The sequence below is a fragment of the Cornus florida genome, unplaced genomic scaffold (genome assembly GCF_030987335.1).
Source record: "Cornus florida cultivar Cherokee Brave unplaced genomic scaffold, ASM3098733v1 CherokeeBrave_3.0.0_Hap2_Chr05, whole genome shotgun sequence".
In the NCBI taxonomy this organism is placed as follows: Eukaryota; Viridiplantae; Streptophyta; class Magnoliopsida; order Cornales; family Cornaceae; genus Cornus; species Cornus florida.
The window spans coordinates 106,777,972-106,788,572 of record NW_026775575.1 but is presented as its reverse complement, the minus strand read 5'-3'; the positions used below and the strand labels follow the sequence as shown (position 1 = coordinate 106,788,572).

The following is a 10,601-nucleotide window of genomic DNA, read 5'->3' as shown; positions in this document are numbered from 1 at the left end:
GTTGAGTGTTAATTTTACCTATTTTGAATTGAAATGTGAATCATCCCACGCCTACAACTGGAATGAGAGAGAGAGAGAGCCAGAACTAATCTTTATCCCGGTTAGGGAGAATGCTATAAGGGAACTAGACTATTCAAGTTTTTTCCAACTAGTTTGAATATATATATATATATATATAATTTTTAATAAGGGTAAAGTGCAAAAAAACCCCCTTCAACTATGTCTAAATTTGCAAATAATTCCCCTGAACTATGTTTTGTGCATAAAAGTTCCTAAACTATCACATTTAGTTGTAAAATGTCCCATCGTCTTACCTATTTTTCATTAAATGACCATAATACCCTTTCTTATTGAATTATATTTGATATATTTTTCTTGTTAAAATAAATTATGAAAAAAATTCATATTAATTTGATAAAATATTCTCCATTAAATTTACAGTAGTTTGCCTTTAATTTTTTAAATAAAATTCTTAAATATAAAATTTTGAAACAATTTAAGTAATTTCATAATTTTCATGAATATATTTATATTTTTTATTTACTTAATTTATTAATTTTTCATGAATATTATTTGAAAAAGAAGATATTTTTTTTATACTAAAATTTTTTAAAGTGAGTATAATAAGTTTTATTATAATGAGTTGTTCATTTTAGAAAGGGTTAAGCGCAAAAAAAAAACTTGATATATAAACTTTGTGCAAAACTAGTTCCTACTTTTTGAAAATGTGTATGCAAGTCTACAAAATTCAAAAAAGGTGCAGAACTAATCCATCTGACCATTTTGCCCTCACCCATTTGTGCATACAAGGACCCTACCCTAAACCCAATTCCCCTCTCTCTCTCTCTCTCCATGTACCAGACCCACCTATATATAAGCCACACACGCATATATATATATATATATATATAGAAGGAGTGAAAAAGGGATATGCACAGACCTACCTTGTTAATCCCTTCACCGAATTTAAATACGGTCGACTTTCATTTGCACCTTCGATCGCAATATTGAGAATTTTTTTCCTGAGTTTTCAAGATTATCAATTTGTTTCCTCAATTGACTCCAAAATTTCTCTCTTAGGCAATCTTAATCGCCACCGGCGCAATATCGCCTCCCCTCGGCAATCTTCATCGTTGCTGGCGCAATATCGCCTCCCTCACCACCAGTCAACGGAAGGAACTTTTCACAGCCCACCGTCACAATATATATATATATATATATAGTTGAACAGAGGCCATGGATCTTGTATATTGTTGATTTGTTAGTTCCAATAAAATAATGTTAAGCCATTTCAATGCATACTTGGTTTTGGAAAACGAAGAGAACCCAAATGAAAGGGATTTTACAAATTTAATTGTGGAAAAGGAGTAGTTCAAGTTGGGGTTTGTTTGTTTGTTGCGCGAATGGTACAAGTGCAGTGATTGATTTATCAAACAACTTAAGACATCAGTGGTGAAGAAGATGAACGTGACTAGCGTGACTTGTCTTGCTGTGTATTTTTTACGGCAGAGAAGACTTGGTTTTGATTTTTTTAAGTTTGATTGATTTAGACCAAAAAAAAAAAAAAAACGGCGAACCTGAACTGGAACAGCAGGCGATGGAAACTGAAAGATATGGGTTTTGATTTTTTTGAACAATCTGAAATGATATGCCGATATGGGTTTTGAACTTTTGATTCTTGTAGCACATAGATAAACTAAAATATATGGGTTTTGAACTTCTGATTCTCGTAGTTTGCAGTTACAGAGAGGGGGAGGGAAGTTCAAAGTAGAGAACGAGAACAGCGATGGAGGCGGAGGCTGAAATGATTTGCCCTAAAACCCATCATCCATGAGCCTATAGATTTGCCATTATACATGGTGTGCACATATATATAAAAATGACAAATTTATTTATATTTTAGAATATGAAAAGGCATGTTTGGTTTTAGATTTAATTATATTCAGGTTTAAGTTATTCCTATTTTATACAATTTGAGGTTTATTTTATCCTTCTACCAAACAAACCCCATTTTATACAAATTTGAACAAAAAAGTCATTTTACAAGGTATGTATTTTGCAATCATTAATTTATTTAATTGAAGTGGGGGTATTATCTTCATTTTACATTACTAATGGACCTATTCGCACCAAATTAATAGTACAGGGTTTTTTTTTTTTTTTACCACAACTGATATGCATTATATCGATAGTAGAGGGAGGTTTTTTTCACTTAACCCTTTTAGAGAATGATAGTTGCAAATTTAGTTATTTATTTTTCTATTTTTATAATCAATTGATACTAATTATAAAATTAAGATAAATTGTATAATTAATATTTAAATAAAAAAAAATATAATAAAAAATAATTTAACAAGAAATGACAAATTTAATAACAAAGAGTAAAATAATCTTTTGTAGGACAAATTTTTGCTCAGGTATTTTACACTTTGCCCTTTTTGATAATACCTAGAAAGAAAAAAAAAAAAAACTCCTTATACAACTTAAATCCCAAAAACAAAAAGAAAAACTCGGGAAAGGGAGAATCCTTTGCCCACTTCTCTGCCTCTCTCATTCCAACTGTATATGGATTTTAGATCCACGAGAAGATAAGCGGTCGCTCCAAAGGCTACGGCTTAGTCAAGTTCACGGCTTTTGGAGCACACCATTGGGAAAATGGTGAGTCTCCATCCATTCTTGCAGTGAAATGGCATCTATAATTTATTTATTATATATATATATATATATATGTATATATATATATTCTTGTGTTCATCTATAATGACCTCTTTGTCTTTGATTATCTGATGGTGTGTTTTTTAGGGTTTGTTTTTAGTGGTGCAAAATATATTTAAACAGGTGTCATATGCCACTTATTAGGACTAACTTTGGTCCTGATAAGACAGGACCCCGGTATTGATCAAAATCAGACATCCAATTTACCTCCCTCCCAAAAGAAATCCTATATCTAAAAATCCATCCATATTTGTTTCATGTCTAAAAGAATAATGGAGTCCTCTAAATGAACTACAACATCTACCTAAAGCCTGCATTTCATGTCGTCTTTAAGCATCCATAATTGGTTTTTAAGGCAGCAACCATGAAAATGTGAATACAAATGGGGGTGGTAATAAATTGATGTAAGGAAGGCAGGTGATTGGTAGTTCAGAATCATCATCCTTATCTTTTATCGTGTATGTTTGTAACAGGACAATCATAAAACATTAGAGGAACTATCATAAGCAGCAAGACCACCACCACTTGCAGTCCATATAATTGAAGCAAACACTGCATATGGAAACAATCATATAGTTGATATGTCGCGAGAAAACTAACTTTTAGCTTAGGGTGAAAAAAAATCAACTCTTATGTGAAATACATGAAGTAATATATACATATATATATATATATATATATATATATATATAAGTAGAGAAATTGGATGACATTAATGTTAGCCCAAGTGCAAAACAATAACTCAAAATCTGTTGAAAATTTGAAACCAATTACGTGGAAAGATGTTTCAATTTATGTCATGTTGTATTTGATTTGGACGGTCTAGATTCATGGATGGATTCATCGAATTCTTGGTCAACTTACAAATCAAAGATGTATGGAAAAAAATACAAACCCTTACCAGTTAATAGAATTCTGGTTACAGCTGCGGTGGGATAGTCTACGGATTTTATGATTTACATTTGTGAGGCTATGACAGATGAATTAGATTTTCTGATCCAAGACATGGCTCATTTTAGCCTATCTAATAATCCAACCACATATGACATATCTACTATCTAGGGCATTGATTCTCATTGAATTGGATGGATGAAGCTATTCTATGAATTAAGTCCACAAGTTGGCCTTATACAAGTCAAAGTAATACCATGAAAGATGAATTCAAGGCTGGCACAACCATGCATTTATGTAAAATTATTTGTACCAGGATAATAAAGAGAGACTTGTGTTCCATGTATATTTGATGTTGTAAAAACTAGGAAAACAGAAAATTGGAAGAAATTAATAACAGATTAAGCTTTGTTAGCTCAAATCGCTTTTGTTACAAGTTGGAAGAGACCAAGTCATTGAGTAAAATTCAGAAGCAACATTGGATCTTCCCCGGAATTTCGGACACATTGACGGTCATTTAATTATGCTTCTATCAGGAAGCTTTCAAAGAGCTTCAATTGAAGTTTCTTTCAGAAAATTATGTGAATCCGATTATTGACTGAGTCCTAAATATTAAGTTTATGAAATTAAGGTCAAGCGTTGGATATTTGTGAGCACTAGTCAAATAAATTAATCGTCCTGATTAAAATATATATTACTCTGATCTTGCACTTAATTCAAAGAAAGTTGGTCTGGTTGTCATTTTCAGCTAGTACATTGAATCAGACGATTACTAAAAGTCTAGGACTAACTTTCTTTTGCGATTAAAAATAAGAATAAAGAAATAGATCTCACAGATTAAGTTGACAAAAATGAGCATCTTTCAACTAGCTGCAAGAGGGCAGTGCTATTGATGCAACTTGTTTAAGAATCTTGTATTAATTGCAATGATCATGACCAAACACGAATTTTATTTCTTATTTTATTTTAGTTTTCTAAAAATGGTGTTGACTTTGTGAGTCTATGCATAATCAGAACCAATCACTCTGGGTAATGACATGATATTTACGTAATGACCATTATATTATTACAGAACCTGCAGTAGCTTAGTTTATGAAATGCCAATATTATTATTTTCCTTCTAAAATGCTTTGCAATTGAACATAATATTTAGTTAAGAGTTTTTCAATTCTATCTTGTACCAACACATGGAAGATTTGCATAAGTTCACTGAGTTATCACTTTTGTGGTTCAGTGGAGATCTTCAGAAACTTTCTACACCTACTTTGAAACACTCCTCAATCCGGTGATGATCATAAACTCAAAGATCTAACCAAGATGTACTCGTATTATTTGTAAGGCAGCTGCTACAAAAAGAAAAGTGGCTCTACAAATTAAAATTTTAGTCTCTTTTATGCTTAGTAAATATTCACACAATTTTTACATAAATTTCCCAATCCAATCAAATGGCTTGCATGCAAACGTTTGTCTGTCACTCACTAGCACATGGATTGAGGAAAGTGAAAGTAGAAAGATCCATAATGTAACTATGTGATATCATGTCGGTTAAATGACATAATGTCATCATTGTTTTGAATATTTCTAGTAAACACGCGTTGTGGGATATTTCGATGAAAGTGGTATTTAAGAAATGAAAAGTCAGAGTAAGATGAAAGAGGTGTTTTATAAGATCATAATTATAACCTTTGAGGAGAATAGAGTAGTAGCTTGATATTTCTTCCTTGAGCAAACCTTCGGAGGAAGAAGTAAAAATGGCAGAAATAGCAGTTTCAGTAGCACTGTTTTTCATTGAGGAAGTTATTTCCTATTTTGACAATAAAGGGAACGTTGGGAGTGATTTGCAAGCTGAAGTCAGGGCACTGGGAAGATGGTTGAGGAAGGCGCAAGCCCATCTGAAGGACATGGAAGGAGCGGAAAGCAATGAAAGCCTCAAAGAACACATGCATCAAATTAGAGACTTAGCTTATGACATTGAGGATGTTCTTAATGAGTACATGCTTTGTGTGCAACATCGAATTCATAAGCATAAATTCTCCAACAAAGCGCATGGATTTTTCACCAGCGTCATACACCGGAGTTTACTCAATGATGTGGAATCCAAGATAAAAGAAATAAAGAGAAAGATAGGTGAAATTGGAGCCTTGGATCCAATTCGTGCTAATATCAACGTCGCTTCTGCTGAAGAAGGTTCAACTTCCAGCTCGAGTGTGAACGTGCCTCCCCAACTTCTTGAAGATGAAATTATAGGATTCGAAAATCCTAGAAAAAAACTTGTTCATCAATTGACAAGAGGAGGATCCAGCCGCTCAACAATTTCAGTGGTTGGTCCTGCTGGCTCAGGTAAGACAACTCTCGTAAAGAGCGTTTATGAGAGCAAAGAAGTTAGAGGGCATTTCGATTCTCATGCTTGGCTTCGTGTCTCCTGTTTCTTTAAATTAGAAAAGCTCATATGCAGCATGCTAAAGCAAATAGGTGTGCCCAAGGAGCTAATTCCACACGAAGGTGTTGATGTACAGGCTAAAGTACTGAGAGACCATCTGCAGCAGAAAAGGTATGTTCTTGTTTTAGATGATATCTGGAGAAAAGATGATTGGGAACGCATTAAATTTGTGTTACCCAATGGTTCTAGTGGCAGTAGAATAATAGTCACTACTAGGAACTCAGACTTGGCCTCTTTTTGTGTAGAATCATCTGATTCTGTGATTAGTTTAGAATGTTTATCCTGGCCAGAGGCTTGGGGCCTTTTCTGTAAGAAGGCTTTCAAAACCGGTCGTGGAAAATGTCCTCCAGAATTGGAGGAATTGTCTCAGAATATTGTGAAAAGATGTGAAGGTTTACCGATTGCAATTGTGGCAGTGGGCTGTTTGCTGTCAAACAGGCCACAAGTGCCAAATGAATGGAAAAAATTGCATGACAGCCTTGGATCTGAGATTGGAAGTAACGCCAATCTTTCCATTATAAGCAGAATGTTACTGCCAAGTTACAACCTTCTTCCAAGCAATCATAAGAGCTGTTTATTGTACTTCAGCATATTTCCCGAGGATCACTCCATCGAGTGTGGAAGGCTTATACGCCTGTGGATAGCCGAAGGATTTGTGATGAAAGAAAGAGGGAAGACACTAGAGGAGGTTGCAGAGGAATACCTCAATGAATTAATTGGAAGGAATTTGGTTCATGTAAGTAAATGGGATTTTGATGGGCGAGCAAGAAGTTGTCGACTTCAAAACCTTTTGCTTGAGTTCATTGTTTCCAAGTCTGAGGATGAAAATTTTGTCTCAATTCTTTCTGAACCGAATGACTCAAGTTCAAGTGAGAAAGTTCGACGCTTATCTATCCATAATGCCGGCACCAATTTGTCATGGAGCACGCGCTTTAGTTGGGTTCGCTCCACATTCTTTTTCAGGTGGGATGGCCTTTCTCCCTCTCACATTGGAAATGTACTTTGCAACTTCCGATACTTAAGGGTTTTAGATTTGCAAGATGCTCCGTTAGAAGAGTTTCCTGAATATGTTGTTGATCTCTCCCTTCTAAGGTATCTAAGTTTGAGGCGTACTAATATAAAGACGGTTCCAAAGTCCATAAAGAAGCTCTCACACCTTCAAACTCTGGACCTTAGGCAAACTTATGTGACAGAATTGCCAGCAAAAATCCTGCAACTTCAGAATCTGCGAAATCTTTTAGTGTACCGCTACAATGTACAGAATTATGTAACTTTAAACTCTGTTGAAGGAGTGGCGATGTCTGCAGGAATTGGAGGTTGGACTGCCCTACAAAAGTTGTCACTAGTAAAGCCAGACAAGCAAGGCAAAATTATTAAAGAGTTAGAAGCTCTGAAACAACTGAGGAAGCTGGGACTAATTGATCTCAAAAGAAAAGATGGGAAGAATTTGTGTTCATCAATTCAAAAGATGCAAAGCCTTTTGACTCTTGATCTAAGTTCAATCCGCAATGAGTCTCTTGATCTGGACCATATGCCTAGTCCTCCGCCTCATCTGCAACGTCTATATCTCAAGGGGCACCTAGAAAAGTTACCTGGATGGATTTCCTCGCTTCATAATCTGTTCCGGATTGTACTGAAATGGTCAGGATTGCAGGGAAGCCCACTTGGAACCCTTCAGGATTTGGCTAACCTGGTGGCGCTCGAATTAGTTGATGTTACCTCTGGGAAAGAGTTAGTGTTTCGAGCTGGAAAATTCAGGAAACTAAAGATATTACGCATTGAACAATTTCACCGGCTACATACCATGATAATAGAGGAAGGAACAATGCCAGAGCTTCAAAAGCTCACCCTGTGTAGGTGCGTGGAACTGAAGATTCTTCCGTTAGGCATCAATAATCTTACTCACCTTAAAGAGTTGCTATTGTATGACATGCCCAAGGATTTCGTTGCTCAACTTCAAAAGACAAGCGATGACCGTGACATGGTTAGCCACATCCCTCTCATCCATTCGTTCACTCTTGGAAGCAACCAATTGTCATTCCAAAATCTTTCTTGATTCGGCTTGCAATATGGAAACTGCCACGTTCTGATACAAAAACTACCTTGTAAGGACTCACTGCATCTAAATTTTTTTCCACATAATTCATATCTGTAGTTTTATTTCAATGTCTACTGTCTAGTCATCAACATTGAAGATAAAATCTAAATTAGTAAGTTTTGCAATATTGCCAATGTTATGAATTGAAATGATTGTTGCGAGAGCGTTTCTTCTCCATTTTCAACTGATCTTTGTAACAGGCAAACCACATGATGTTAATGTCTAGGACTTTATTTCCATTTTTATGCATCATGATTCTTATGAGGTTCAGGTTCTCGGTGAAGACTCATCTGGAAGCATGTCATCTTTTGTATTTTTCACAATATAGCATTGCATATGTTATCTTTATTTGGTCCTACATATATCACTTTGTTAAAGTGACTTAATTAAAAGGTCTGTTGTTCTTTTGCCAGGCTAAACCGGCATTCGCTAAAGACGGCTCGGCGGGACTCAATCATGGGGACTACATTGCTGCAAATAAACTTCTATCAGCCAACTATTATCAAAAATAAAAAATAAAAAAACTTTCATGTTTCTACTTCCAAGCAATTGTCCCCAGCTTCTTTAAATGTATAATTTATTTATTTATTTTTTAACTTATTGTGTAAGCTTGTGTTGTAGACAGTTGAAGCGTGTAGTTATGTATTTTTCTTAATAAAAGTGGTATATGCTCCAAATTTTCATTCTATTACATTTGAAAAAATTGATAACCCTAGCTTACTTGCCATTCCTAACAATATCATCAACACCATGGAAGTAACCAAAAAAAAGTTTATTGCTTGGAACCCTTTGCCCCGTCTGTTAGAAAACCTAAAGTTTATTGCTTGGAACACATTAATTTGAACCCTTTGCCCCGTCTGTTAGACTGTTACTCTCTCTAATTTCAAGTGTATTTGGATTTCAGATTCAATGATGGAGCCAGGATTTCAAGTGAGGGGGGCAGGCTGTCAAAAAAAAAAAAATAATAATACAGAGTATATATATATATATATATAACAACTATAAAATTCAAAAGACAAAGAAGAAAAAAATTAAAATATAAAAGGAAAGAAAAATGAGAGAACTTTAAAAGGAAATAGTTGAAAAGTTTCAATTGAGTAAGAAAAATTTGACTTTTTCTACTAAGGAAATTTAAGGATTGCGATAAAAGAGAAAATAAAAAAAAATAAAAATATAATTTTAGGAACTAAAAATTTGAGGGGGGGCACTGTATAAATTTTTTCATATATATGGAATTTTTTTAAAAAAATTACCACATATATTATAGGTTGTTGACCAACTCGGGGGCACGTGCCCTCCCTAGGCCTTCATTGGCTCCGTCCCTGTTTAGATCCATGATGAAGAGGTCAGCACTCCAAAGGTTAGCTTCGTCAAGTTTGCGGACCCTTCAATTTTCATCGTCCAGGTTCTTGATCAGGAGCACGATGGCAAAAAGGTGAGTATCCATCCATCAATCAGCACTCAGTTCTTGCTATTGCTAATTTCGATTGATTATAATATATCTTCTCATCAGTGAAATGGCTTCTATAAATTATTTTGCATTCTTATAATCATCCATAATTGCCTCAATTTAATGCCCTCTTTCTTTTGATTTTGATTAGGGGTGTTCAAAAAATCAGGTAAATCGGAAAATCGGATCGGACAGGACTAAATTGGGCAATTTGGGCTAGTTGAATAGCGGTTTAGTCCGGTTCTGGACCCAAAATTATGGAACCGTAATTTTTCGGGCCGGTCCTGGTTTAGGGTCCTGCTAGACCAGACCGGCCTGGACCGAACCGTTATTATCATACCCTAAACTTAAATCAAGTAAAGTTTTCACGTCTCACGTGCCCCCCTCCCCCCTCTCTTTTGTTCTTTAAATTCCTAAATTTTTTTTAAAAAAGAAGTCAAATTTCCCTTTTCAAATATATTTCAATTTTCTTTCCTTTCAAATATATCTCAATTTTCTTTCTTTTTTTCTTCTTACAATTCTTCTTTTTGCGTGTTATATCAATGTTAGTTGATTTTTACTTTTTCTTTTTTAAAATTATGCCTGCTCTGAATTAAAATAAAATAAAAAAGGAAATTAACTGAAACCGACAAACCCAACCGAAGTTTGGTCTGGTTTCAAAAATAGTGGAACCGTTACAAATGGTTTCGTAAAAAAAACTCCTAATCCGGTTCAAACCGGACTGTGTGCACCCCTAATTTTGATGGTGTGTTTTTTGTAGGATTTGTTTTGTTAGTGTTGATAGTGGGTTTTGAGACAGGTTCTAAGTTCTAACCCGCCTAATTGGTGAGGAGGTCAGTCATACAGATAGCTAATATGATCCAATTATAAATGCACAAATAATTTGTAATTGCAAAATTGACAAAGTGATAAATTAGGAAATCAACGTAAATTTTTTTTATCAGGTAAGTTTCTTTTTTTATCTCCAACAGTATGTTAAAATACACTATCACATCACCGACATAACC

General features: G+C 34.7%; 1 protein-coding gene across 2 annotated transcripts; it reads left to right on the top strand.

Moving 5' to 3' along the window:
• Nucleotides 1-4,846: 4,846 nt before the first annotated feature.
• On the top strand, nucleotides 4,847-9,480 carry LOC132308313 (disease resistance protein RPM1-like). Of its 2 annotated transcripts, XM_059806358.1 has the most exons (3): nucleotides 4,849-6,157; nucleotides 6,635-8,151; nucleotides 8,558-9,480. In XM_059806358.1, exons 1-2 carry the CDS (start codon nucleotides 5,358-5,360, stop codon nucleotides 8,100-8,102), a joined length of 2,268 nt encoding a protein of 755 aa, XP_059662341.1. In that variant the 5' UTR covers nucleotides 4,849-5,357; the 3' UTR covers nucleotides 8,103-8,151; nucleotides 8,558-9,480. The 2 variants fall into 2 exon arrangements, with proteins under 2 accessions (XP_059662340.1, XP_059662341.1); XM_059806357.1 differs by having other exon boundaries at nucleotides 4,847-8,151.
• The last annotated feature ends 1,121 nt before the right edge of the window (nucleotides 9,481-10,601 follow it).

Coding starts and splice junctions, on each gene's coding strand:
- LOC132308313 (XM_059806357.1), top strand. CDS start 5,358: ATGGCAGAAATAGCAGTTTCAGTAGCACTGTTTTTCATTGAGGAAGTT.